The sequence below is a fragment of the Pipistrellus hanaki genome (genome assembly GCF_964339955.1).
Source record: "Pipistrellus hanaki genome assembly, chromosome: 1".
Taxonomy (NCBI): Eukaryota; Metazoa; Chordata; class Mammalia; order Chiroptera; family Vespertilionidae; genus Pipistrellus; species Pipistrellus hanaki.
Genome location: NC_140503.1, coordinates 91,668,956 through 91,696,665, shown reverse-complemented (window position 1 = coordinate 91,696,665; position 27,710 = coordinate 91,668,956). Strand labels below are relative to the sequence as shown.

Genomic DNA, 27,710 nt, shown 5'->3' with positions numbered 1-27,710 from the left:
CAAATATTAATTAAGCATAGTGGCTTAAGTCAATTTCTGGGTTCTCATTGGTCTATATATGTCTGTTCTTCTTGCAGTACCAGGCTATTCTGAGAACAGTGTCTTTGTATATTTGCCATCTGGTATTGAGATCCCTTCAACTTTGTTCTTCTTTCTCAGGATTGCTGTGGATATTTGGGGTCTCTTTTATTTCATATAAATTTTTGGAGTGATTTTTTTTTTTTTTATAAATCTGTGAAATATGCCAGTGATATTTTAATAGTGTTTCATTGAATCTATAAATTTCTTCCTATAATATGTCATTTTAAAGATGTTGATCCTACCAATCCATGAACATGGCATATTCTCCCACTTGTTTACATCTTTCTCTATCTCTTTTTTCCATCATTCTGCATTTTTCCGAGTACAGGCCTTTTATAGCTTTTCAGTTAAGTTTATTCCTAGGTACCTTATTTACTTTTTTTTTTTGCAATTGTAAATGAGGTTTTACTTTCTAGTTTCTCTTTCTCTGAGTTCATTATCCTATATATTGATAATAAATCCCTAATATGCAAATCAACCGAGCAGAGAACAACTGGTGAAATGACCAATCAATATGACACACACTGACCACCAGGGGGCAGATGCTCAATTCAGGAGCTGCCACCAGCCCACAGGCCCCAGGCCAGCCAAGTTGGGTGCCAGCAGAGGGCTCCCTGATCACCCTACAGGTCACCTCCTGCAGAGGGAGGTGATCAGTGGTGGTGGCAGCGAGTGGCGAGGTGATCAGAAGGTAGGGCCAGCCAGTGAGCAGGCTGGCCCCACCCCCTAATTACCATATCAGAGGGAGGCAAACAGTGGCGGTGGGGAGTAGGGCCAGCGAACAGGCAGTGCCAGGCCAGCCAACGCAGGTGCTGTGGCGGTCGCCCCACAGATCAGCCCTGATTGCCAGCCAGACCTAGGGATCCTACCCATGCCCATGAATTTTGTGTACCAGGCCTCTAGTTGGTGTATAAAGTTACGACAGATTTCTGAGTGTTAATTTTGTATCCTGGTATGTTACTGAATTCATTTATTAAATCTAGTAGTATTTTGATGGCATATCTAGGATTTTCTCTGTATATCATGTCATTTGCAAAAAAAGTTTAACTTCATCTTTTCCAATTTGAATGCCTTTTATTTCTTCTTGTTTTATTTCTATGGCTAGCACTTCCAGTATAATGTAGAACAGGAGGGGTGAAAGTGGTTATTCAAGTCTTCTTTCTGTTTTTAGGGAAATGTTTTTAGATTTTGCCCACTGAGTATGACATTGGCTGTAGATATGTCATGTAAGGCTTTTATTATGTTGAGTTATGATCCCTCTATTCCCACTTTGCTGAGAGTTTTTATCAAAAAAAGGTGTTGGATTTTGTCAAATACTTTTTCTGCATCAATTGATATGATCATGTGATTTTTGTCTTGCTGTATCACGTTTATTGATTTGCAGATATTGTACCAGTCTTGCATTCCCAGAATAAATCCCACTTAGTTATGGCGTATGATCTTTTTAATGTATTGCTGGATCCAATTTGCTAATACTTTATTGAGTATTTTAGCATTTGTGTTTTTCAAGGATATTGGCCTGTAATTCTCTTTCTTTGTAGTGTCCTTAACTGGTTCTGGGATTATGGTAATGCTGGATTCCCATAAATAGCTTGCAAGTGTTCCTTTCTCTTGAATTTTTTTTTTAATTGTCTGAGGAAGAGAAGTGTTAGTTCTTCTTTGAATGTTTGGTAAAGATCCCCTATGAAGCTTCAGTTTCATCAGTAGCTATATCAGGTATGCAGGTTTTCTGATTCTTGCTGATTGAGTTTTGGAAGATTGTTTTTTCTAGGCATGTGTTTATTTTGTCTAGGCTGTCCAGTTTGTAGGAATAGAATTGTCTTTAGTGTGTTTTTTATAATTGTTTGTATTTTTGTGAAGTTACTTCACATTTTTCATTTCTGATTTTTTTCTCTGTGTGTGTGTGTGTGTGTGTGTGTGTGTGTGTCCTATTTCTTGGTGATTATGGTGAGAGATTGATCAAAGTTGTCTATCTTTTCAAATAACCAGTCTTGGTATGATTGATTTTTTTTTTTTTTGTATTTTTTTAAATCTCTATGTAATTTATTTTTGTCCTGATCTTTATTTTTTTTTTCCTTATTCTTACTATGAGCTTTTGTTGTTGCTCTCTTTCTAATTATTTAGGCTGTAGGGTTAGATAACTTATTATCATTTTTTTTTGTTGTTGTTTGTTTGTTTTGGTAGCCCTGCAGATCTATGAACCACCTTCTCAGAATTGCTTTCACTGTGTCCCATATACTTGGATAGTTATGTTTTCATTGTCATTTGTTTCCAGGATGCTTTTTATTTCTTATTTTATCTCTTTGGTAACCCAATCATTGTTTAATATTAGCATGCTGTTTAGCCTCTATGTATTCGATGGTTTTTTAGTGTTTTTATTGTAGTTGATTTCTAAGTTCATATAATTCTGATCTGAGAAGATGCTTTATATGATTTCAATCTTCTTGAATTTGTAGAGCCTGTGTCCTAACATTTGGTATATTTTTAAAAATGTCCCATTTGCTTTTGAGAAGATTGTATTTTCTGTAGCTTTGGGTGAAATGTTCTGAAGATGTCAATTAATTCCATCTTCTCTAGTGAATTGTTTAGGATTGCTATTTCCTTGTTAATTTTTTGTATAGAAGATTTATCCAGTGATGACAATGGGGTATTAAAGTCCCCTACTATAATTGTATTGCTATTGATCTCTCCCTTAATATCTTCTAGAAATTTTTTATGTACTTGGGTGCTCCTATATTGCATATATGTTTATCAGAGTTATCCTCTTGTTGTATCAATCTCTATTATTATGAAGTGGACTGCCTTACCTCTTGTTATGGCCTTCATTTTGAGGTCTCTTTTATCAAATGTAAAAACTGCTATCCCAGCTTTTTTTTTTTTTCCATCTCCATGTGCATGAAAAAAAATTCCCCCTCCCATTCATTCACTTTCAGTCTGTGTGAGTCCATTCTTCTGAGGTGGCACTCTTGTAGACAGCATATTTTCTTATCCATTCAGCCACTCTATGTCTTTTGATTGGAGCACTTAATCTGTTTACATTTACAGTTATTATTGATAGGTACTTTTTTATTGTCATTTTTATTCTTTATGTCTGAGTTTCTCCCTCTATTCCTACTCCTTCTTCTTACACCAGTCCCATTAGGATTTCTTGCATTGCTAGTTTTGTGTTAATAAATTCCCTTAGCCTGTTTTTTTTTTGTCTGCAAAGCTCCTGATTTTATCTTCAATTTTGAGTGGTAGCCTTGCAGGATAGAGTAGCCTTGGATTCAGTCCCTTGCTTTTCATTACTTATATACTTCATTCCATTCCCTTCTTGGATAATGTGTTTCTGTTGAGAAATAGTCTAACTGGAGATCTTTTGTAGGTAACTTTCTGTCTCTTTTTTTGCAGCCCTTTAGATTCTTTCTTTCTTTTCTTTTTTTTTCTTGCCATTTGCCATTTTAATTATGATGTGATTTGGTGTGGGTCTTTTTGGGTTCATCTTGTTTGGGGCTCTGTGTTTCTTGGACTTATGTGACTTTTTTCTTCCCCATTTATGGAGATTTTCTGTCATTTTTTTCTTCAAACAGGTTTGATATTTCTTGCTCAACTCCTTCTCCTTCTAGTACCCTTATTATGTGATGCTTCATTTCAAAGTTCTCTTAAATTCCCCTCCTATTTTTTCCTTTTTTTTGTTTTTGTTTTCCCCAATTGCTGTGATGATTGGGTGTTTTTTTTTTTTTTTTCTAACTCACTGATTCGGTCCTCAGCTTCTTCTAGTCTGCTTTTGAAAACCTCCAGTGTGCTCTTTATTGCTGCTACGTAATTCTTGATTTCCTTTTGATTATTACCCATGTTGGTGAATTTCTTCAGCTCTTTATAATTCTCCTTGAGCTGCTTGCAATTCTCAGTCATATGTTTGAGCATCTTTACAACCATTACTCTGAATTCTTTTTCCTTTTGATTATTACCCATGTTGGTGAATTTCTTCAGCTCTTTATAATTCTCCTTGAGCTGCTTGCAATTCTCAGTCATATGTTTGAGCATCTTTACAACCATTACTCTGAATTCTTTAACAAATTACTTGCCTCCATTTCATTTATTCCTTCTCTGGTGATTTCTCCTTTCCTTTCCGTTGGAGATTGCTTTTCTGTCTCCCCATTTTTGCTGTCCCTTTCTAGCCCTGGGCAACCTAATTGGGGTCTGAGAATTTGAAGCCCTTAACAGTCCAGTGGTCATGGAATCCTTAGCCCAGAATCTGGGTCTGCTTTGAGTCTCATGTCTTTAATGTCTTTACTCTGAATTGTACTCCCTTCCCTCATGAATCTGGTCCCTCAGGTATCCACTGCAAATGTTTGGAATGTGGGGAAGTAGGGGGAGAGGGAGCATGTACCATTTTTCTGGTATGCAACTCCCTGTAAGGTCCCAAAGCCCTCTGGCATGCAATTCGCTGTGCTTCCCTGGGGTCTGTGCTTCCCTCTGGTTTGTGTTCATTGTGCACTGTCCAGGGGCTCAGATGCGGTGGCACATTATATCCCCCTGGCATGTACTCATTACACATGGGTGGAGTGTCAGGTAAAGTCCTCTGCCAGGCACTCAGCATAGGGTCCCAGAGCCCGGACTGAGAGGCGCACAAGGTCCCTCTGGCGTGCACTCAGCATAGGGTCCCAGAGCCTGAGCTGCGAGGCAGACAAAGTACCTCTGGCATGCACTTACAGTGCGCAGTCTTTGGGATCGTGGTGGATTATCATGCCAGGTCCCTCTGGCATGCACTCACAGAGCAGTGCTCTGGAGCTCAGAGTCCTGAAGCTCAGGTGAGGAGGCTTGGGCAGTCTCTTTACTGTGCACTCACTGCATGCATCCGGGAGCCTGCAGCAAGGTAGCATGCCACTCACTGCGAGGGCTTGCAAGTTATGGCTGGCAAGTGGCTCACCGCACAGATTTGAGTTGGTGTCTGAGGCCAATCTGGATGTTGGTGTGGCTGGGCTCCTAACCTTCACTGCTCCCCACTTCAAGATAGTGCAGTCTCTGTGCCAGAGATCCACCTGGCTTTGGAGTGCCTATAGCCATAGCAGTGGCTCCCTGTCCAGGAGAGCCTGATCCGCCAGCTCCAGAGACTCTTGTGAGATCTAACTGTCCCTCAATCATTCACATACACATCACACACATCCACACACTTCCCTCTCACTCATTTACTTACACTCTCTTCCTCACTGCTGCCTGATCGCCACCATTTTGGAATATTCCTACAACTTCCTAATTTTAAATACTTTTCTGAAGAGACTGGTGCTAATATTGATGATTTTTTTTTATGTGGTAAAATGACATGAATCAACATTTGGAAGATCTATGTGAACCAAAATATTTCTCAGTGAACCAAAATATTTCAAATGACTAATGTATGCTACAAATTCATGGTGTAAAGTTCAAGGCACACTAATGTATTTTAATGTAACAAACTACAAAATTCATTATATGATTTCATATTACACATTACAACTAAAATTTAAGATCTGCTACTTAAAGAGATTATCCCAATATACTATGTTCCAAAATAACAAACACAACTCTTAGGGAAAAATCATTATCATCTGCAAGAAATGCTATTTTTTAAGTCCATCACCATCACTACATGTACTTGATCAGTTTGGTGTAGTAAACAAAAAATACCCACAAGTATCTGAAAAGGCTAATTCAAACCACATATCTGTATCTGGGTAAGTTTTAATATATTTCAACCAAATAAATTACAATAGATTGAATGGAAAGAATATATGAGAATCCAGGTGCCTTTATTTTTATTAAGAATAACTTAATATTTTAAAATGTCTCATTTTTATTAATAAATAATAAAATTATTTTTATGTATATTAGTGTTAATAAATATAACTCACATGATCAAAAGCACTTTGGGGTCTTCAAGCATTTTTTTAAGAGTATAGAGATCCTAAGATTTTACAAATTTGTGAATTGTGCTATTTAATAGGGTAGCCACTAATTACATGTACCTATTATTATAATATTTGTGTTAATTAAAATTATAAGTAATACATAAAATTCAGGTTCTCATTCATATTAAACATATTTCAAGAGCTCAATAACTAAATGTGGTTATGGCTATTACAATGGATAAAGAACATTTGTGTCATCATAGAAAATTCTTCTGGAAAGTGCTTATCTATATAATATATAGGGAGAAGTTCATTGGCATTTTACTAAATGTCAGTGGTGTAATTCTTTATTTTATCATACTTGGTTTAACTCTTTAAAAACAATATAAGCCTTTTGAGGACAGGGACCAGAATTCTGATATCTATATTTATGTATATATGACATGATATTACATCCCACAAAAATGCCTTATACAAAGCATTGTCCCCAAAAAATGTATGGCTCAATTTTGAAAACAAAATGTATTTTAATAAACAATGTCTTTATAATTATTCAAAAGTGTGTATATACATTTTTAGAACATTCTATATATACGTTATTGGGTATAAATATGATGAAAAAATTCAGGGTTTTACATAAGACATACAATTTGACTATTATGGTTCATTGTAGAGGCCAGGTGCATGAAATTTGTGCAGGGGAACGGTCCCTCAGCCCAGTCTGCACCTTCTCACAATCCAAGAATGCTGGCTCCTAACCACTTGCCTGTCTGCTTGCCTGATTGCACCTAACCACTCTGCCTGCTGACCTGAACACCCCTAACCTCTCTGCTTGCCTGTCTCATCACCTCTAACCCTCACCTGCCTATCTGATCACTCCCACCCCTCTACCTGCCTGCCTCATCACCTCTAACCACCTGATTGCTCCTAACTTCTCACCTGCCTGCCTTATCACCCCTAACTGCTTGCCTACATGCCTGATCTCCCCTAACTGCCTCTGCCTTGGCCCCTGCCACCACAGCTTTATCCTGAAGGACATCTGGAATGACATCAATAAGGTTGTTCGACTGTCCAGTCTAATTAGCATTATATATATATTCATCTCCAACTTTACCACCACTGGATCTCATTTTCTTCTGTTCCTCTGAGATATAATGAATAACTTTGTTAACAGTCAATTTATCTTGCTTTAGTTCACAATTTCATAAAGATTTGTAATGCTAACAACAAGACACCCATGTAAAATATACATGGTGTCAAAACAAGCCAAAGGAAAATCATTTGGGCAAAAAATGAAAAAGGATCGCAAGTCAAATTTATAGAAAATATTTCTTTATTAACTTTTGGTCGAGAATATGTTTATATATTTTCAGAAAACAACTCCGAGGCCATGTGGATTCCTGCAACAGAGAGAAATTGACAGGAGTGCTCCAGCCATGAAGACAGAAGAGAAACAGTCCAGAGATGGAAGACGCTGACAACACCTTGCCATACTAGCAGTCAGCAGCTGTGAGTCACTGCAAGTTGCCAAGGACCAAGCCAGAGAGGGTCGGGCCTGCATTGCCACCATTTTCCCACCATCCAGAACTGAAATATCATTGCTGACATGTACATATAAGGAACTGTTTGACATAGAAATTGGGACTCAAAAGAACTGTTTGCCCAGAAAGAAACTCACTATAGACTGGTTCATTTGCCTCTCAGCATAACCATTATTGCTTGTCTCATTTTTGGTTCTTATAAGTGTATTTCTAGTATCATGTGAGCTCACTCATCTAGGGTAAATGATGAACAACATAGACCAATGAACAAGAACAGCATTGATCAGACTTTGGATCTCAGAGGGAAGGTTGGGGAGGGTGGAGATAAGGAAGAGAGATCAACTAAAGGACTTGTGTGCATGCATATGAGCCTAACCAGTGATCATGGACAACGGGGGGGGGGGGGGGGGGGGAGGGTGTGTGTGTGAGAGCATGCGTGGGGAGGGGTTTGGGATGGGAATGGGGGGGATGAGGACAAATATATGATACCTTAATCAGTAAAGTAATTTAAAAAAGAAGATTTGAAGGCAATCTTTCCTCTTCCCATGGTCAGCAAACTGCGGCTCCTGAGCCACATGCAGCTCTTTGGCCCCTTGAGTGTGGCTCTTCCACAAAATACTATGGCCTGGGCGAATCTATTTTGAAGAAGTGGCATTAGAAGAAATTTAAGTTTAAAAAATTTGGCTCTCAAAAGAAATTTCAATCGTTGTACTGTTGATATTTGGCTTTGTTGACTAAAGAGTTTGCCGATCACTGGACCGTTAAACTAAATTGTGTCTGCTATTTTTGCTGCAATGATCTTTGCTGTAGACATCTTTATTTACCATAAGCATTCATGCTGCAAACATTTTCATCATATAGTTATTGGTCATAGGAATATTTAAAATGTGTGTAGATTCATGGCATTACTGCACAAATAACTAATTTTATTTTGTGGATTATATCTAAGTACTGATTTTTGTTCTGTGGGAGATGTGTGTTCAACCCTACACCTTCAAAGAGAGATTTCGGCCTCTCTTTCCCAATATACTAAGTTCCAAAATAAAAACCAACTCTTAGGGTAAATCATTATCATCTGAAAGAAATGCTAACTGTTTTAAAACCACCACCACTACCACATGTAATTGTACTGTATAGACCAGTATGCCTAAGATTTAAATATCATGTAAAAATGGAAATGCCTGCAAAAACTTCATCCATGGAGAAATGAAAACAAACTGAGAACTATACATTAAATCTACAGACAATGATTCACCAATAGAGAAATGAAACCAAACTAAAAAATACACCTCCGTATGCCAACCAGTTATTTCATGTATTTTTTTTACAGAGAAATTACCTTACACCCAATTAGTTATGCGGTGAAAATGTCTGTGGCAAAATGTCTATGGCAAGGATGCTACAGCAAAAATACCTAGAACCATACTCAACAGGTCTTACAGTTCACAATGATGGACTACCAGTTATGACTTTGAAGGTTTCCAAAGATTTATGTACATGTAGTTGAAAGCAATATTTTAAAAGTTGCACTGAATCTATAAACATTGAAATAATTTTTTTGAATGAATTAAAATTACCTAGGGTTTACAGAATGATTTTAGACCCATATAGCTTTGTAGGATTCATAACCTTTTAAAATTTTAGCTCTATTTATCATCTATCTATCTATCTATCTATCTATCTATCTATCTACCTACCTACCTACCTACCTACCTCCCTATCCATCCATTCATCTATCAATTTTCCTCGCCAGAGGATACGTTTTTTTATTGACTTGAGAGAGAGAGAGAAAGGAAGTGAGAGAAACATCAATGTGAGAAATAAACATCAATCAATCATTTCCCCATACACACCCGGAATGGGTATTAAACCCATAACTCAGGTTTGTGCTCTGACAGGGAATCAAACATGAAACCTTTTGGTGTATGAGACAACACTCCAACCAACTGAGCCGCCTGGTTAAGGCTTACCACCTATTATTTTGATTTGATAATACTTATATCCTACTAAAAGTAATGAATAAGATTTATAGAAGGTTGTTAAAATTAAAATATAAAATAAATTTTAATTACACTTTAAAAATTTTGAACCTATCAAAATAACTGGTATGGTGAAATACTTTGAGATACCAAAAGGCTAAGGCCAGTCTGCAGTGATCTATTTGCCCTGCTAGTCCTCATGCAGTAGTTAGAGATATGTAGCATAGTGAATGCTGCTTCATTTTTTTCCAGTTTAATTTTCTGGCATGCAAAACCACAATTATAGGAAGAAGAATAGAAGGAGTGATATATGGACATTTGGACAGGCACCTTTCTGGTCAACAACTAAGACATGTAACCTGGAACTAGGTGAGAGATCATCTACTTGTATTAGCCCTATATCAATTTAGGGCTATGCATCAATCCCTAGAGATTCCTTTTGGGAAAAGAACATATTTCTTTTTAAGTCTGTTTTTTGGGGTAAGAGAAGTAAAACCGTAATCCATTTATAGTATGATGCAGATACTGATTTGGTCCTTACCAAAATTACCCTTACTCCATGAAAAAGAATGTGTATCATAAGTTGAATCACAGAAGTTTATTTCTTCATTAAAAGCAAATAAAACTGATTGCTATTTAAATGAAGTAATTTTTGTGAACTGTAAACTTTATATTATGCTTGCTTCTAAAGCCTGTTTTCAATTTTGTCTTGCTAATTAAGTGCATTCTAAACAATGTTTCTGTAACTAGAAAGGCTTAAGACCTAAATAAGAGCTAACACATTTTCATAAGCTTTTATTTTCCATATAAATTGTATGTGTGCCTGTGCACCAATATGTTTCAAGTAACAATCTATAGGTAAAGGTAAATTTTCTACTATATTTGTAGTGGCAGAAATTTTATTTTTTTATGTTTTTACTAGAGGCCTGGTGCACAAAATTCATGTATGGGTGGTTGTCTCTCAGCCCAGCCTGCATCCTTTCCAATCTGGGAACCCTCGGGGGATGTCTGACTTCAGGTTTATGTGTGTGTGTGTGTGTGTGTGTGTGTGTGTGTGTATGGGGGGGAGGGTTTACAAAGTGGCAGTCGGACATCCCTCTCACAATCTAGGACTGCTGGCTTCTAACCACTGGCCTGCCTGCCTGCCTGATTACCCTTATACATTCTGCCTGCCAACCTGATAGCACCCTAACTGCTCCCCTGCTGGCCTGATTGATGCCTAATTGTTCCCCTGCCAGCATAATAGTCCCCAATTGCCATCCCCTGCCAACCCAATCACCCCCATATGCCTTCCCTGTGGAACTGAGGGAACTGGAGGACTCTGGCTGGATGAGATGGGGATAAAGGAACTGGGTGGCACCATCTTGTGGCTGTGTGCACCGCCATATTATGAGGGTGTGGCAGTCAATTAGCATATCCTTCTTTATTAGCTTTGGGTATCACATCTTGTGAGGGTATGGTGGTCAATTAGCATATTCTGTCTTTATTAGATAGGATTGATTTCAGAGAGATGAAGGGAGAAAGATTGATGGGCTGCTTCCTGCACACCTCCCACTGGGAATTGAGCCTGAAATGGGCATATGCCCTAATTGGGAATGGAACCAGTGACCTCCTGGTATTTGGGATATTGCTCAGTCAACTGAGCCATACTGACTGGGCTGTAGTGGTAGAAATTTTTAAAAATCTGAGTTTATGGTTCAAATTGTTTTGTTAAATTTTATCATGGCAAAATTCAGAAATTTAGTTAAGTCATATGAATATCTAAATAATTACTAAATGAAAAAAGGATAATTTTTAGTAATTTCAAGTCATTTATGTAAATAGTAGCAATATAAGATACGATATTAAAAGGTTGTATTTGGCTTGAATAAGAAGGTGCTTGCCCTAGCTGGTTTGGCTCAGGGGATAGAGTGTTGGCTTGGGGACTCAAGGGTCCCAGGTTCAATTCTGATCAAGGGCATGTACCTTGGTTGTGGGCACATCCCCAGTAGGAGGTGTGCAGGAGGCAGCTGCTCGATGTTTCTCTCTCATCCATGTTTCTAACTCTCTATCCCTATCCCTTCCTCTCTGTGAAGAAATCAATAAAATATATTTAAAAAAAAAGAATGTGCTTTATTAGTAGATACCATAAATGTATAATCTAACAATGTAAGAGTCTTTGGAATCAGTCTGATTTGAATTCAAATTATGGGTCACACACTAGACCAGGGGTCGGCAAACCATGGCTCATGAGCCACATGTGGCTCTTTGGCCCCTTAAATGTGGCTCAGCGTTAGAACCACTTCTTCAAAATAGACTTGTCCAGGCTGAAAACCGACTTCTGCTCATGGGCCATGAAGTTTCAATCACACTGTACGTGTGTGCCCACATGTGGTATTTTGTGGAAGAGCCACACTCAAGGTGCCAAAGAGCTGCATGCGGCTCGTGAGCCGCAGTTTGCCGGCAACTGCGTTAGATGATTGGTTTTTCTTGAGTAAGTTTTCTTATACATAACATGATAGTAATAACCACTTAAATGACTGTTTTAAGGATTGAATTAGGCAATTTACATAAATTGCTGAGCATAGCAAATGGTAATATAGTAAGTGATTAATAAATGACCCTACACCACACACACACACACACACACACACACACACACACACACACACAGTTTCCCCATGACACACATATGTTTACAAGTCTTACACCTTGATTAATTATAGTTATCTATAGTAAAAATTTAAAATAGATAATTATTTCAAATGTCATTTACAGTTTAAGAAAATTAATATATTTATATACCAAAATTTTATGCAATTGTATATATACTAAGAACATCAAAAACAAAATCCTATGAGACTCCTCCCCTCAAGTAAGTATTTTTGACAGATTCACTGACTTTTAAAGCAATCAATTCAAGCCCTTTATCTCTCATATGGGGGGGGGGAAGGAAAGAAATCAAGGGAGTTTGAGAGTTAGAGAGAGAATGCACTATCGCTTGGAGAGAGAACGAAAGAGACTGAGATTAAGTCTTGATGATATAGTTTGAGCCGCTGGATTGATCAATATTTAAAGCCACACATCTTGTACTCTTCAGTTATGTGAACCAATAAAATCCATTCCCTTTTGGCTTATGCCTACTGATTGAGTTGGATTTCTTAAATGTATAATAAAAAGGTCTTTAGTAATATACTAATTATGGGTGAGGATACAGAATTTAGATAAAAGGATTTTCCCCCATCACATGCATTAGAATTCTTGACGAAATTATCACTTAGAATATTGACTCCAAAACCTGTATCCTTAATCACATGATTTGATAAATGGCAGCATAATGACATTTCAGTAAACAGACCTTATACATGACAGTGGTCCCATAAGATTATAGTGAAGCTGAATTTCCTGTAAGAAATGGAAGAGCATGTGGTTCAAGAGGAATTTTTTTTTTCTCTGACAGGAGCAATATTTGTGGAGCTTGGCAATAGATTCCTTCTTACTCACAACACCTCAATTTTGAGTGTAGATTGCATCTTAGTCAGGCAGCCACTGGCCTGTTTCAGCAGAGGAGCCTGTCCTCTCAGCATTACATATTCAGAGGGTGCTTCAGCCCTCCCCTATCTTGCTTAATGGCCTTCAGAGTACATTGTTGTAGACCTATCATCCTGTTCAAGGACACAGGTCCACAGCAACTACCTTAGCAAGTATTAAGTGCCACTACCACTTTAGTAAAAGCTCTCTGTGGTAGAATGGAACAAGTCTGTCCCTGTACTTTGGAAATATTTTCAGGTTGTAATGTTGAAAAGCATAGATAAGCATTATTTCCTCCACCAATTTTATTATAGAGAGAACTCTTGTGCCAGATAAAATGAAATGGAAAATTTCCAGAAAAAAAATTGAGGCTTAGTTTTATATCTTCTCTGTGTTAAACACATTTTTAAAAATGAATACTACAAAATTTCTTAATCTGACCACTGCTCCAACATGCAATAGTCAAAATCACAGTGCCATGACAATATGCCTTTATCGCTCCATCTTGATTTCTTATTCACACCGATCCTCCCTCCTGACAGTAACTACTAGTATGGTGATCTACACCTCACCCAAGCAGTTTCTCCTTGATATTTCTAATCAATCCAGCCCACATCTCTGTTCATGGAGCAGCACTGACAACTTTAATGTATTGATTCTGACCCTTTGGAAAAGAAGTAGGAGGAGGGCTTATCGGATGGATAGTTTATAAGGTCTACAGTAGAGTACAGTAATGTCCTAGGCCTTTACCACTCACCACTCAACTCTCTGAATCACCCAGAGCAACTTCCAGTTCTGCAAACTCCATTCATGGTAAGTTCCCTACATAGGTGCCCCCTTTTGAAAATAATCTTATACCATGTTTTCCATATATTTCCTATGTTTAAATATGTTTGGATATACAGATACTTACCTTTGTGTTACAACTGTCAATAGTATTCATTACAGTAACATGCTGTAAAGGTTTTAGCTTAGGAACAATAGGTTATACCATATTGCCTAGATGTGAAGTAAGAGATAACTTCTAGGTTTAAGTGCACATATACTCTATGATATTCCCATACAACTAAATTACATTAACAATGCATTTCTCAGAATTTTATCTCCATCATTAAGTGTCATGTGTCTGTACATATATCCTTGAGATGTAACAGAATCCTTTTCTGAATTAAGGCAAGGTTGTACACATATAAATGCATCTGTTTTTAACCACGTTTTGGCATTTTATAGAGAATCAAAGAGCAGCAGAGTCTACAATGTTCCAAGTTGTATTTTCCTAGTCTTAAAAATTTAGATAAGAAGAAATGATTTTCCCAAAAATATCTCCTCTATAGTCAAGTACAATTCAAAATCTACTTCTTAGGTGGTACAGAAAGATGTTAGCCCTGTATTTGTACTTTAAATGTCTTCTATCCAGAACAATGGGAAGTGCTATCCAAAGCACCACTATGGAGACATAACTAAAGATCTATTTTACTAAATAATCTTGCCCTTTTAAGCAAAGAGACTCGCCTAGTATAGGTGTTTGTTTAACAAGAGAAGGTAAATAAACAGAAACATCTGTTGTAGAGGTGCCATTCAATCTGGTATTAAAATTTCCAGGCATCCATCCAACTAGTCACAAACAGGATACCGGTGCGATAGCTTGTGAACTAGGAAGAGATCACAAGACATCCCCAGGTGTAAAACCTAAACAACACAAGAGTTACCTACACTACGCTGAAGTTATAGAGTTAGACTGACTCTGCAATCAGAATATCAGTATTCTAAAAACTCTGGAATGAAGACATAAAAACTATCTTTTAAGAAAAGTGTTTCAGAAGTCCAAACGGAACTAGATGTCAAAGAATATCCATAGGGAGCTCCCCAAACTGTCCTGTTTTTCTTCAACATCTCTTAACTAAGAATAGCTGTCAACCTGAGTCACACGGAAGAGAAGAGTCATGTTTTTGCCAGGTCACATGTTTATATTCAACTTGAAACTTCAAGTTGACAAGGAGTAAAACAACAAAGTCTATAAACCTTACAATTCTATTGAAATCTACAAATTACAAAGCACTTTAACAAGAACATCCCAGAACAATATTGTGAGACTGGTAGAGTTGGTATTATCATCACTTTATGAGGAAAAGGTATATAAAGTTCAGTGAAATTTGGCAAATAACTTAAATTAACCTAGAGAGTAATTAGGAAAGTAAGGATTAAAAACAGGTCTCTAAAATTCTCTCCAAAGTATCATGGTATTCAAGGAATAAGTATAGGTCTCTTGCTAGGTGCTTTGAATACATCATCACATTTAATTTCACAAAATCTTTTGGGTGTTTACATATACGCATATGTAATTTTGTTTGATACCTTTGAATGATTATTCCATCATTTGGTAAACATGTATTCCCAATTCTCAATATATGGGGTAGATGTTCAGTTCTAGAAAAATATGCTCTTAAATACCATCAAAATACAAGCTGTTACACAATGAACTTTTAGAGTTGCAAAACTGAAATAAAGAAAAAAATTAAGAGAACATTTAAGTTTCAAGCAGACAGTTTAAAAACTTAAAAATAGGTACAACTATCATAATTCAAAATTTGTAGGAGACTGATGTAACAGAGCACAAATGAGGAAAGTGGGTCAAATAATTAATTTGCCATGCTGAGAAAGTTTATCAGGCTGAGAAATGTGGTTTATTTGGATACATTTTTTAGATTAAAATATTTCTGTTTTATTGCAGATTACAAACATACTGTTATTTCCCTAAATTTTATTTTCTTTGAGACTTGAATTTCTCTGCTGCAGTTTTACCAACCTTTCTTTTTAGAAACCTAACCTGGCTGTAGTCCTAAAATTCTTTCAAAATAACAATTGCTGAATATCAACCTACCAAATGTTTTGAGTTGGAATGTTAAAATGCATCTTAGCATTAAATCTTGAATTTACGGTGGTAGCAATAACAAAGTGCATTGAATCTATGACAACTATCAGTGCAAAATCACTGTTAATTACTAATTTACTAAAAATTACTCAATATTTTAAAATCTTTGTCTATATTTTCTTTTATTCTTAAAAATATTGTCTAATCTAAATTTTATTAATTGAAATCCATGTTCTTCTGATTCTTGTATTTTAAATTAATAAAGGTTAACTGACATACCAAGTATAAAACTCTTAATTTTTCTGATGTGTCATGCTATCTCAAATTTCTTCAAAAGCCCTAATATTCTTCCAAAGTAACAATTGCTGAATATCAACAAATCACCAAATGTTTTAAGTTGTTTTGTAAGGAAGATATTTTTTTCAATTAAAAAATATAAACTTGAGCCCTGGCCACTGTGGGTCAGTTGGTCATCCCATACACTGAAAAGTTGTGGGTTTGATTCCCAGGCACAACACATACCCCAGGTTGCCGGTTCTATCCTGGATCAGGGCACATGCAGGAGGTAACTGATGGATGTTTCACTCTCACATTGATGTCTCTCTCTCCCCCTCTCTCTTGAGCATGCATATATAGATGTAGATGTAGATGTAGGTGTAGGTGTAGGTGTAGATGTAGATATATAGATATATAGATATATAGATATATAGATATATAGATATATAGATATATAGATATATAGATATATAGATATATTTGATTGAACTTGTCTTAATATGAAAGCTTCAGACAGAAAGCCAATGCTGTGTGTAAGGACCAATCCTCTGTCTACGTTGATTGTCTGATTGTTAACTTATACCTCAATTATTAGTAAGCATAAAATGTTGATTCATTAAGCTAAAGAAGATTTAAAACAAAATAAATCAACAAAATTCCATGATTTGGTAAGCCACTTTAAAGAGAAAAAAATCTATTGGATATATTATAACACATATGTCAAAGTACAATTTCCACTTAGAAAAATATAGTACATCTGAGCAGCATAATGTTCTAACACTAGTTTAGAAAACCAGGAGCTGTCAAGTCCCAATAACCTATTATTCACACCTCTTTAATCACTGCCACAGAGTTGATTATAAATAGCCTCATGCATTTTTAAATAAGGTCATTCTGAAATGAAACAAAGAAGACAGCAAATACTCTTGCATATAAGGAATTCAAATCCTAACACAAAACAGAACTGTATATTGCTCAAATGTTCAATATAAAGAAGACTAACAAAACCTTTTATATTAACTATGTTGAGCATGCACTCTAAGTGAATTCAGTGTAATAACTAAATTGTGGTGTCCATAAACACAGCAGCTTAAAACAAAACAAAACATTTCCCCAATAAATTTCACTCACATGACTGAGACCTTAGGCATACTGGTAATTCATGGCATACTAAAAGTAAAATATAATAATTTGTTGATCTATCTGGAACAATGCTATGCAAAGTCATGGTGAAAAGACTATGCAAAAGGAAAGTTTATAATCTCACTGATGATGCAATTGGCTATTAATTACTACATATAGCTAGTAATTTAAATTATTTCTTCAACATGAATGAATTTATGAAAACGTGTTGGAAGTAGTAAAATGTTTTAATGTAGTGGCAGAAAAATTTTCAGAAAAAATTAAATTATAATTGAGAGTAAGAGGATACTATAATACAGAGAAGGCAAAGATTTAAAATAATAAGCTGAAACAAAACAACCAAAATAAAACAAACACAACATAAACAACAATGACAAAACAAAAGTAACAATTTGGTTTTGTATAAAGTGTCCTTTATAACAATTGATCTTTTTGAAATCGCTACAAAAAAATCTAAACTCTCCCAATTATTCTCAGAACAATAATGTGGACTGGCAGAATTTCATTACCTGTTGAAATGGGAATAGCAGTATTACCAAAATTTCTCATTTAAGAACTTTAAGACTAACAGAATCAAAACACTGGGTCTGAAGAACATTTGATACTAAGTGACCACAATCAGATTTTCTTTGAATTAACTATTTTAAGGTTTCCTATGAACTTTTCAGACTTCATGAAATTTTCAATCTTGAAATTTTCTGGATGTTCATATTTGCTACATAATTTAATTTCTCCCATTTTTCCATTTCTTCTTACAAATGTACCTGCTTATTGATAAAAACACTTTGGGGGGGGGGTAAATTAGAGGGAAAATAAAAGACCCAAATTAGAAGAAAATATATAAAAGAAAAATATCTCACTAGTACAGGCAGACAAAAAGGTAATAGACAAATCTCTTATAAAGCTTGTATGAAAACAATTAAAATGGCAATAAGAATATACCTATCAATAATTACTTAAAATTTAAATGGACTAAGGGCTCCATTCAATGGACACTGAGTGGTTAAACAGATTAAAAAATAAGTCATACACATATGCTGCCTACAAGAGACTTACTTTAGATCTAAAGACATACAGTCTGAAAGTGAGTGCATGGAAAAAGATATTGCATACAAACAGAAATAAAACAAAAACTTGGGTAGAAATACATAGACCAAATAGACTTTAAAATAAACACTGTAACGAGACATGATAATCACATAATAATGAAGGGATCAGCCAAAAAAGGGATCTAACACTTTAAACATTTATGCACTAACATAGCAACACCCAAGAGAGAGACTGATAATATTCTATCCTCTATCCAATAAAAGAGAAGCATGCAAATTGACCATACCTCCGCTACTCCCACAAGCCTTGGCCACTAGTTAATCAGGAGCGAGTATGCAAATTAACCCAACAAATATGGCAGTGGCCACAGAGCTGGAGCAAACCAGGGGCTTGGATTTCCCCCAGCGATGGAGGAAGCCAAGTTCCCCTCCCACCCTGGCCTGCCCTGGCCTTCACTCAAGGCTACAAAGTTTCAATTACAGAAGATAAATAAATCCCAACAAAAATGTGGCAGCCACAGAGCTGGAGAGAGCAGGTTTGGGTTTCCCCAGCAATGGAGGAAGCCAAGCTTCCCGCCTACCCTGGCCTGCCCTGGCCTCTGCTTAAGGATACAAAGTTTCAACTATTGGAGATAAATAAAGCCTACATACCAGGGCCTCCACTTGGGTGGCCAGGGGGCAGGGCTGGCCACAGGCCCCTCACTGAGGCTGCCCCAGGCCCCAAAGGAACCCCCACCCTGATCTGGGACACACTTCAGGGCAAACCAGCTGACCTCCACCCATGCACCAGGTCTCTATCTTATCTAATAAGAGAGTAATATGCAAATTGACCATCACTCCAACACACAAGATGGCTGTCCCCATGTGACCTAAATGGCTGCCCCCATGTGGACACAAGAAGACCACCACAAGATGGCCAGCAGAGGAGGGCCGTTGGGAGGGACCAGGCCTGCAAGGGAGGGCAGTTGGGGTCGATCAAACTTGCAGGAAGGGCAGTTAGGGGTTACCAGGCCTGCAGTGGAGGGAAGTTGGGGGCGACTGGGCCTGTAGGGAAGGGCAGTTGGGGAGGTGGGGGACTCAGACCTGCAGGGGAGAGCAGCTGGGGGAGACCAGGCCTGCAGGGGAGAGCAGTTGGGGGTGACCAGTTCGGGGAAGTAGGCCTGCAGGGGAGGGCAGTTAGGGGTGACCAGGCCTGCAGAGGAGAACAGTTAGGGGCAATTAGGCTGGTGGAGAGTTGTTAGGGGGTGATCAGGCTGGCAGGCAGAAGCAGTTAGTGGCAATCAGGCAGGCAGATAGGCAAGCAGTTGGGAGCCAGCAGTCCTGGATTGTGAGAGGGATGTCCAACTACTGTTTTAGACCCGATCCTACTGGAATTGAGCCTAAATGAGCCGTTGGACATCCCTCGAGGGCTCCTAGATTGGAGTAGGTTCAGGCTGGGCTGAGGGACATATACCCCCATGCATGAATTTCGTGCACCAGGCCTCTACTAATATCATAAATACTAGAAGCCCGATCATGAAATTCATGCATAATAAATACTAGAGGCCTGGTGCATAAAATTCATGCATGGGTAGTCCCTAGGCCTGGCCAGCAATCAAAGCCTGAGTGTCTGGTATGGAATGGCAGGTCCCAGCTGACCTCTGGGCCCTGGGCAGCACCTGGGGCCTTGGGCCCCCACGTGCTCCACTCTACCTGAGAACCCCTGGGGAGCCTGATACCCACCATGTTCCACACTGCCCACATGGTGGTCAGTGCATGTCAGTAGTTGAACTCCCGGTATAACTTTTGGACAAGGGGACAATATGAATATTAGGTTTTTATTATATAGGATATCTTTCATTGATTTCAGAGAGGAAGGAAGAGGGAGAGAAAGAGAAACACAAATGATGAGAATCATGGATCAGCTGCCTCCTGAATGATCCACACTGGGATCAAGACTACAACCTGGGCATGTGCCCTGATAGGGAGTTAAACCTTGACCTTCTGAATCACAGGTCGATGTTCAACCACTGCGTCTTGCCCATTGGAATCTTGTTCTTATTTTAGAGGACAGTCCAAAGGTCGACTTGCCCAGAACAGCCAAGTTACCCAGTGGCAGAGTTGAAGAGCAGGAGGGGGGCTGGTTTTAAACATGCACTCATGAGCACTCATGCGATCATCCAGAGGGGCGGGTGGACACTGTCTCTGGCTCTACAAGCAGCACTTCCTCAAGGCCCTCAGATTTCCCACATGAACCCCCACCCTCCCTACCTGCCATGGGAACTGAGGAGGGTGGAGGATGGGAAGGGCAATCTGTGGTTCAGCTGGGAGAGAACATGAAAGGGGGAGGAAGGGTCAGAGCTGGGAGCACCACAGACCACGGGTGGGAGTTACAGGCAGAGATCTGGATGCTAATCGCCCTGTCCCAGTGTCTCCGGAGTTACACTCCGGAAGCACCACAAGCATTGCCTTAGGCCACAGGACTTGGGCTGGTCTCCACCATTCTGTTCAGTGGTGCGGGCTCCTCTCTGTCCTGGAAACTGGAGTCAGGATTGGAGTCGGACCACCTGGACAAGCTCTTTGCATTGGACCTTGAGCCCTTTTGTGTCATGCGTGACCTAGTTCCTGGTTGATCTGTGTGTCTAAGGGGGCTTCATTTTCATAGTTTTTAACCCTTGCTTTCCATAATACTGTACATTGTTTTGCTGTTTTTTGTTCTTAAAACAAAACCGTTCGCTTGTTTCCAATAAGTACTTGTCATCACTGAAGAGAGCTTGGATGGGGAGTGTGTGTGTGGAGGGATTGGGGCAGGCAGATGGGAATGACCTGCCTCCTGAATATCAGGGTGGGAGTCTGGTCATGAATACTCCACATCCCTCCTCTGGAGCTCAAACTAAGGTCTAAATTTTACAGCCAGACCCTCAAAACAAATGGCCCCCTGCCAACAGCTGCCAGAGACTCTGCCTTCCCAGGGGAGGAGCAAAGAATATAATAGAATCAGAGGTATGGAAGGGGAGTGGACTGATGATTCTTGGGGAAAAGGGGAGTGGGGGTGCTGGAAGAGACTGAACAAAAACTGTGCACCTATGGATGAGGAAAATGGGGGGTGGGGAAAGGGCAGAAGGTGGGGTGGGAACCTGGTGGAGGGGAGCAATGGAGGGGAAAAAAAAAAAAAGAGAAACATTTGTAATAATCTGAACAATAAAGATTTAAAAAAAGAAAAGAAAAAAAGAATGGGGTCTTCTTCTCCCACTCCTCCCCACATTGTTGCTCATGCTCTGGCTTCCCTCTAGCACACCCCAAAGCTGCCACCATTTCCACTATCTCCACATTGCCCCTGGGGAGGGTGCTGTCACCTCCTGCTGTCTTTCTTCCTCTTCCTCCTCAGAAGCCAGCAGGTCCTCACCTACAGCCCCGGTGCCTCCCCCTGCACTCAGGGGACACCAGGTTCACACGGGCCCTCAATGCCTGCAGGATGTGCCCCCCAACCCAGCCTTGACACCCTTTCACTGGGCTTCTTGCTCGTCCTGCTGTCCCTCTGTGGGCTGCCTTCTGCCCGATGCCCTTCTCCAGGCGTCCACCTGGCTCTCCTCCATCCATCCACTTTTCTCAGTGAGCCTTCCTTTGCCCAACCCTGTGGAGCCCCTATATGGCTTCATTCTCATGTTTCCATGGTGCCCGTGCCCTCTAAAGGCTGCACCTCACGTCTGTCCGAGATTGTTACCTTCCAGCACTCCGGTCCTCTCCTGTCGGGAACGCACTCAGTAGGACAGGGTGGCTGGCTCCCTGCTGCTCTGTGAGCACCCAGGCATGCCTGGGACACAGCGGGTGCTCAGTCAGCGATACAGGCTAAGTAAGATGCTCAGGCAAAGGTGTTAGGTGTAAAGGCCATTGGAAGGCAGGGTCGCTTGGAGCTGAGGGCCCAGAGTGGGCATGGGAGCCAGTTGTTTCTTTTCTTGCAAAAAGACACAAGGAAGTGAATGAAAAAGAAGCAGTATGTGTTTTCCCTCAACTACTTAAAAACCTTATGATCTCATTTCATTCTGAAAGCTATGAATAGAAACTCTTAGATCAACCCTGTGAGGTGGGTTCTGGGATTATCTGAGATTTCCTGGGGAGTACACAGCCTTCATATGCCACAAGGACAGTGCTTATTAACCGCAAGCTTTCAGTGCTGTGATTCGTGCACTGCTGGGGGGGTGGCCTGCAGGGATCAGCCTGCTGTGGGAGCACCACTCATCCTGGTCAGCCCAGCAGCTGTGGACCCAACCTCTGAGCAGATGCTACCACTGTAGGAGGGCCAAATACTGACCACCAGGGGGAGCTCCTGTGTTGAGGTCTGGTCATCAGTCGTTCTGGTCGTTACACCCTTTGGTCTGGGCTTTTATTATATAGGACTAGAGACCTGGTGTATGAAATTTGTGCATGGAGGGGGGTTCCCTCAGCCCAGACTGAACCCACTCCAATCAGGGACCCCTCGGGGGATGTCTGACTACCAGTTTAGGCCCAATACCACAGGGCTGACTCCTAACCACTCACCTGCCTGCCTGATTGACCCCCAACTGCCCTCCTCTGCCAGCCAATTTGTTTCTGACTCGTAAGTTTCTATGCCAGTCAGCATCAACAGATCCGCCTCCTAGGCAGCTTCTTACATTCACCCAGATTTGGTTCTGATTAATAAGTTTCTATGCCAGTCAGCATCACTGGGCCTATCATTAGGGCAAGGATCAGAAGGGCAGGGCTGATCAATAGCCCTGGTGGAGGCCTGGAGAGAAATGGGGAAGGCGCCTCAGGCCTGGTGGGACTGATGGAAGTGCAGGGTTGGCATGAAGGTGGTGCCTGCACTTCTGATCACTTGCACACTGTGTTTTATACCACAGCATGTGGCAGTGGCTGTGAAGGGCGCCGATTGGAGCCTGCTGGCAGAGCTGAAGCAGCTCACAGCTATTGCCACGGGAACCTAGGACTCAGTGCCTCTGAGGAAACAGCTTAGGGAGAGCACCTCAGGCCCAATGGGACTGATGGAAGTGCAGTGATGGCATGGAGGTGGTGCTTGTGCTTCTGATCACTTTCATACTGTGTTTTATACCACAACATGTGGCAGCAGCTGTGAAGGGTGCCAGGGCAACCCAGCGCTGACTGCAGGACTGACTTTGGTTGGTCATTACAACCCTGGGATGATATTATTAAGGTAATATAATCCTATATAATAATCAAGGAATATGCTAATTAGTCCAGAAGCATGAACAGTCATGACCAGTCAGGCGCTTAATAGTCATGACTGGTCAGGCTCAGCCCAGGAGTGGCCCCCAGCCCAGGAGCGGCCACTGGCAGGAGTGCACGCGGGCCCGCAGTGCCGTCCAGCCCAGAGGCCACCCATACAGGGGTAATGAGCAGGCCCACGGCGTCCCCACCCTATGCTGAGACGGAGCAGCCCCTGGCAGAAGCAGACACCAGCACAGGCGTGAGCATGCAAGCCACACTGCTGGGTCCAGAGGCATGCGAAGGCTCGTGGCACCACCCAGCCTGGAGGCTGCCCAGTGGGGGGTTGTAAGTAGGCATGCTGTGCTGCCTGGCTTAGAAGCAGCCCCCAACAGAAGTGCCACTAGTAGGGCCACAAGTGGGCCTCTGGCACTGCCCAGCCTGAAGGCTGCCCTGCAGGGGGTCATGAGCAGGCCCTCAGCTTCCCTGCCTTGTGCTGAGGGGGAACAGCCCTGGGTGGAAGTGGCCACTGGTGGAGGCATGAGCAAGGCATGCTGCACCACCCAGACCAGAGGCTGCCTGGCCAAAAGAGTCACTGGAGACTGGTTAAATTCAATAGTTAAAATCACTATGCTCTGTGAGAGCTGATATCCTCAATCATATAAATTAATAGGAAACAACTTCATAATGCTTTGATCTAATTGTATATACTTTAGTATCGTTTAAAAATTATTCTACATCCTTCAAGTAAATTTAGCATTTACTTTATCTCAAGGTGATAAAGGAGGAGAGCAGGCGCTAAGAAGTGCATGGACCAGGCTCTGGTATCTTGAGTTTGTGGTTTCCAAAGAAATAGCCAAAGGGATAATAAACCCTCCGCAAAGGGCTCAGCCACCGCCTATCTAAGCAGCAGCAAGTGGTGACTTGGTTTAAATTGAACCTTTCTGGCAGTGAATGACCCCAACCCTCTTTGGATGAGGCAGGTTCCTGTGAAGTGCAATCTCCACGCAATACAACAGGGGCCCCCGTTTCATCCCAAGCAATTTCATGTGCATTAGCTCGTGGCAATGGGGAAGTAAAGAAAAAGTCACAACCCGAGGCAGCTCAGGTGAGCATGCAGAAGGAAACCATGTCCAGGATTCCCAATTGGAGAGGGTGCAGGCTGGGCTGAGGGAACCCCCCTCTCCCGTGAATGAATTTCATGCACTCGGCCACTAGTCCTATATAATAAAGAGCTAATATGCAAATGGTCATCATGCCCTCACTCCATAATGGCTCAGACACTCAACACTGGGGAGAGAGGATTGAGGACCAGCCAGGCACAAATGAGTTTGTGAGAGAGGAATGTGGACCAGCCAGGCTGTGGCCCAGGAGAGGGGCAAGCCACCCACCCACAGTCCTGGGTGCCTTTGGCTGTGGCCCAGGTGAAGCTGCCTGCCCATGGTCCCTTGGGGCTGAAGCTGACCTGGGCAAAACCGGCCCAGGTCCCAGGTGCCTGCAACTGCCAGAGGGAATCCTGGGTCCCAGATGCAGGGCAAGGCAGAGGCAGTTAGGGGCACTCAGGCAGACAGGTGACCAGTTAGGAGCCAGCAGTCCCGGATTGTGAGAGGCAGTCAGCCATCCCTCGAGGTGTCCCAGATTAGAGAGGGTACCCCCGTTCCCGTGCCCCTGGGCATGAATTTCATGCACAGGGCCTCTAGTTAATAAAATAAAAAGGCACACTACTTAATGGGGGAAGATATTTGCAAATAATATATCTGATAAGGGGTCAATATCCAAAATATATAAAGAACTTATAAAACTCAGCATCAAAAAAACAAAATCCATTTAAAAAATGGGCAGGAGGCCGCTCGCTCTCTTCCTGCCACCATCTTGGTTCTGCGTTCTCCGCACAAAATGCCCGGTGAAGCCACAGAAACCGTCCCTGCTACAGAGCAAGAGTTGCCACAGCCCCAGGCTGAGACAGGGTCTGGAACAGAATCTGACAGTGATGAATCAGTACCAGAGCTCGAAGAACAAGATTCCACACAGGCAATCACACAACAAGCCCAGCTGGCTGCGGTGGCTGAAATTGATGAAGAACCAGTCAGTAAAGCAAAACAGAGCCGGAGTGAAAAGAAGGCACGGAAGGCTATGTCCAAACTGGGTCTTCGGCAGGTTACAGGGGTTACTAGGGTCACTATACGGAAATCTAAGGATATCCTCTTTGTCATCACAAAACCAGATGTCTACAAGAGCCCTGCTTCAGATACCTACGTAGTTTTTGGGGAAGCCAAGACTGAGGATTTATCTCAGCAAGCACAGCTAGCAGCTGCTGAGAAATTCAAAGTTCAAGGTGAAGCTGTCTCAAACATTCAAGAAAACACACAGACTCCAACTGTACAAGAGGAGAGTGAAGAGGAAGAGGTTGATGAAACAGGTGTGGAAGTTAAGGACATAGAATTGGTTATGTCACAAGCAAATGTGTCAAGAGCAAAAGCAGTCTGAGCTCTGAAGAACAACAGTAATAATATTGTAAATGCTATTATGGAATTAACAATGTAACCATCTAAAAAGGAAGATACTTTTTGTGTGTGTTTCAAAAGAGTTACTACAGCTTGGTTTGAAATTTGTACTGTTTCTGTCATTAATTAAGTATGGCTTCTTGTGGGGGAAAAATGGGCAGGAGACATGAAGAGTAATTTCTTGTAAGACATACAGATGGTGAACAGATTCATTAAAAAAAATGCTCAATGTCACTAATCATCAAGGAATGCAAGTAAAAACCACAATGATATATCATCTCATCTGTCAAGATGGCTGTTTTAAAAAATACAAGAAACAAAAAGTGTTGGCAAGGATATGGATGAAAGGGAACCCTTATATACTGTTGTTGATATTATAAATTACCACAGACACCATGGAAAACAATATGGTGTTTCCACAAACTACCATACAATTCAGCAATTTCAGTTTTGGGCATTCATTTGATCGAGAAGATACATGTACCTCTATGTTCACTGCAGCATTATTTACAACGGCATGATATAAAAGCAACCCAGGTGTCAATCAATAGATGAATGGATAAAAAAAATTGTGGCATACATATGTGTGCATATACATGCATGTATAGATATACACATACATATATACAAATGTGTACATATGTACATAAAATGTAATATTACTCAGCAATAGAAAATAATGAAATCTTGCCTATTGCCATGTGACAATAGGATGGACATAGAGGTATTATGCTAAATGAAATAAGTCAGAGAAAGACAAATATTGCTTCATTTCACTTAAATGTGAAATCTAAAAAACTAAACAAATAAACAGTCTAAACTAAGAGACTCGTAGTATGAACTGATAGTACCAAGAGGGTTGGGCAGTGGGCAAATGTACAAAAAGTTGAATGGGATTAAAAGGTACCAACTGATAACATAAACAAGTTCAGGTCATAATATATAGCATAGAGAATATAGTTAATAATATCAAAATAATTTTGTACAGTGATAAATGGTTACTAGATTTCTTGTGATCATTTCATTAAGTATATAAATGCCATATTACTATGTTACACATCTGAAACAAGTATATTATATGTCAACTCTACTTTAATTTAAAGTGGATGCTCTAACTACTGAATGACACTGGTCAGGACCAAATAACATACTTTGAAATTTGTTTAACTTCATTTTGCTTGATTCCTTTCTGTTTAACTTTTGTGTAAGTATCCATTAGAAGTTTTTCCTTTGTGGTTACTTTGATATAAGTAACCACATATAAATCTTCCAGAATGAAAAATTTTAATTTTACTCCTAAGAAAATAAAAGTTTTTAAATCCCTGATTTAAAGGATTTAAAATGAATTTTAAATAAGTATTTTAATACTAATAAATTATAACATTTAAAAATCTGACTAGTAAAAAGTAGGAAAATAATATAAATTGGGCTTAGAATAAGTCTAACAATAAAATATAATCATGTTACTTTTCTTTTGTTTAAAACCTTCCAGTGACTTCCCTTTGCCCTCATGACAAGAGTTCCACTTCCTAGCATGGACTGTTAAGCCATTTTCAACCTAACTCCTGTTATGACAAACTCCTCCTAATCAATACCCTCCAACCAAATTTAAATTCCGGCCTTAGAGAATGACTTCCCCAACTGCCTTGCTCTCCTTTTACCACAGGTACTTTGATCATGTTCTCATTACAGGTCTCCTTCAGA

At 40.1% G+C, this 27,710-nt stretch overlaps 2 protein-coding genes across 13 annotated transcripts in view; one reads left to right on the top strand and one right to left on the bottom strand.

Moving 5' to 3' along the window:
* ZEB1 (zinc finger E-box binding homeobox 1) overlaps positions 1-27,710 on the bottom strand; it is a 225,142-nt gene that overhangs the window by 96,947 nt on the left and 100,485 nt on the right. The gene's annotated exons all lie outside the window — the stretch shown is intronic.
* LOC311622398 (nascent polypeptide-associated complex subunit alpha) lies at positions 25,344-26,148 on the top strand. Its single transcript, XM_084883537.1, has one exon. It carries the CDS (start codon positions 25,399-25,401, stop codon positions 25,987-25,989), a length of 591 nt encoding a protein of 196 aa, XP_084739663.1. The 5' UTR covers positions 25,344-25,398; the 3' UTR covers positions 25,990-26,148.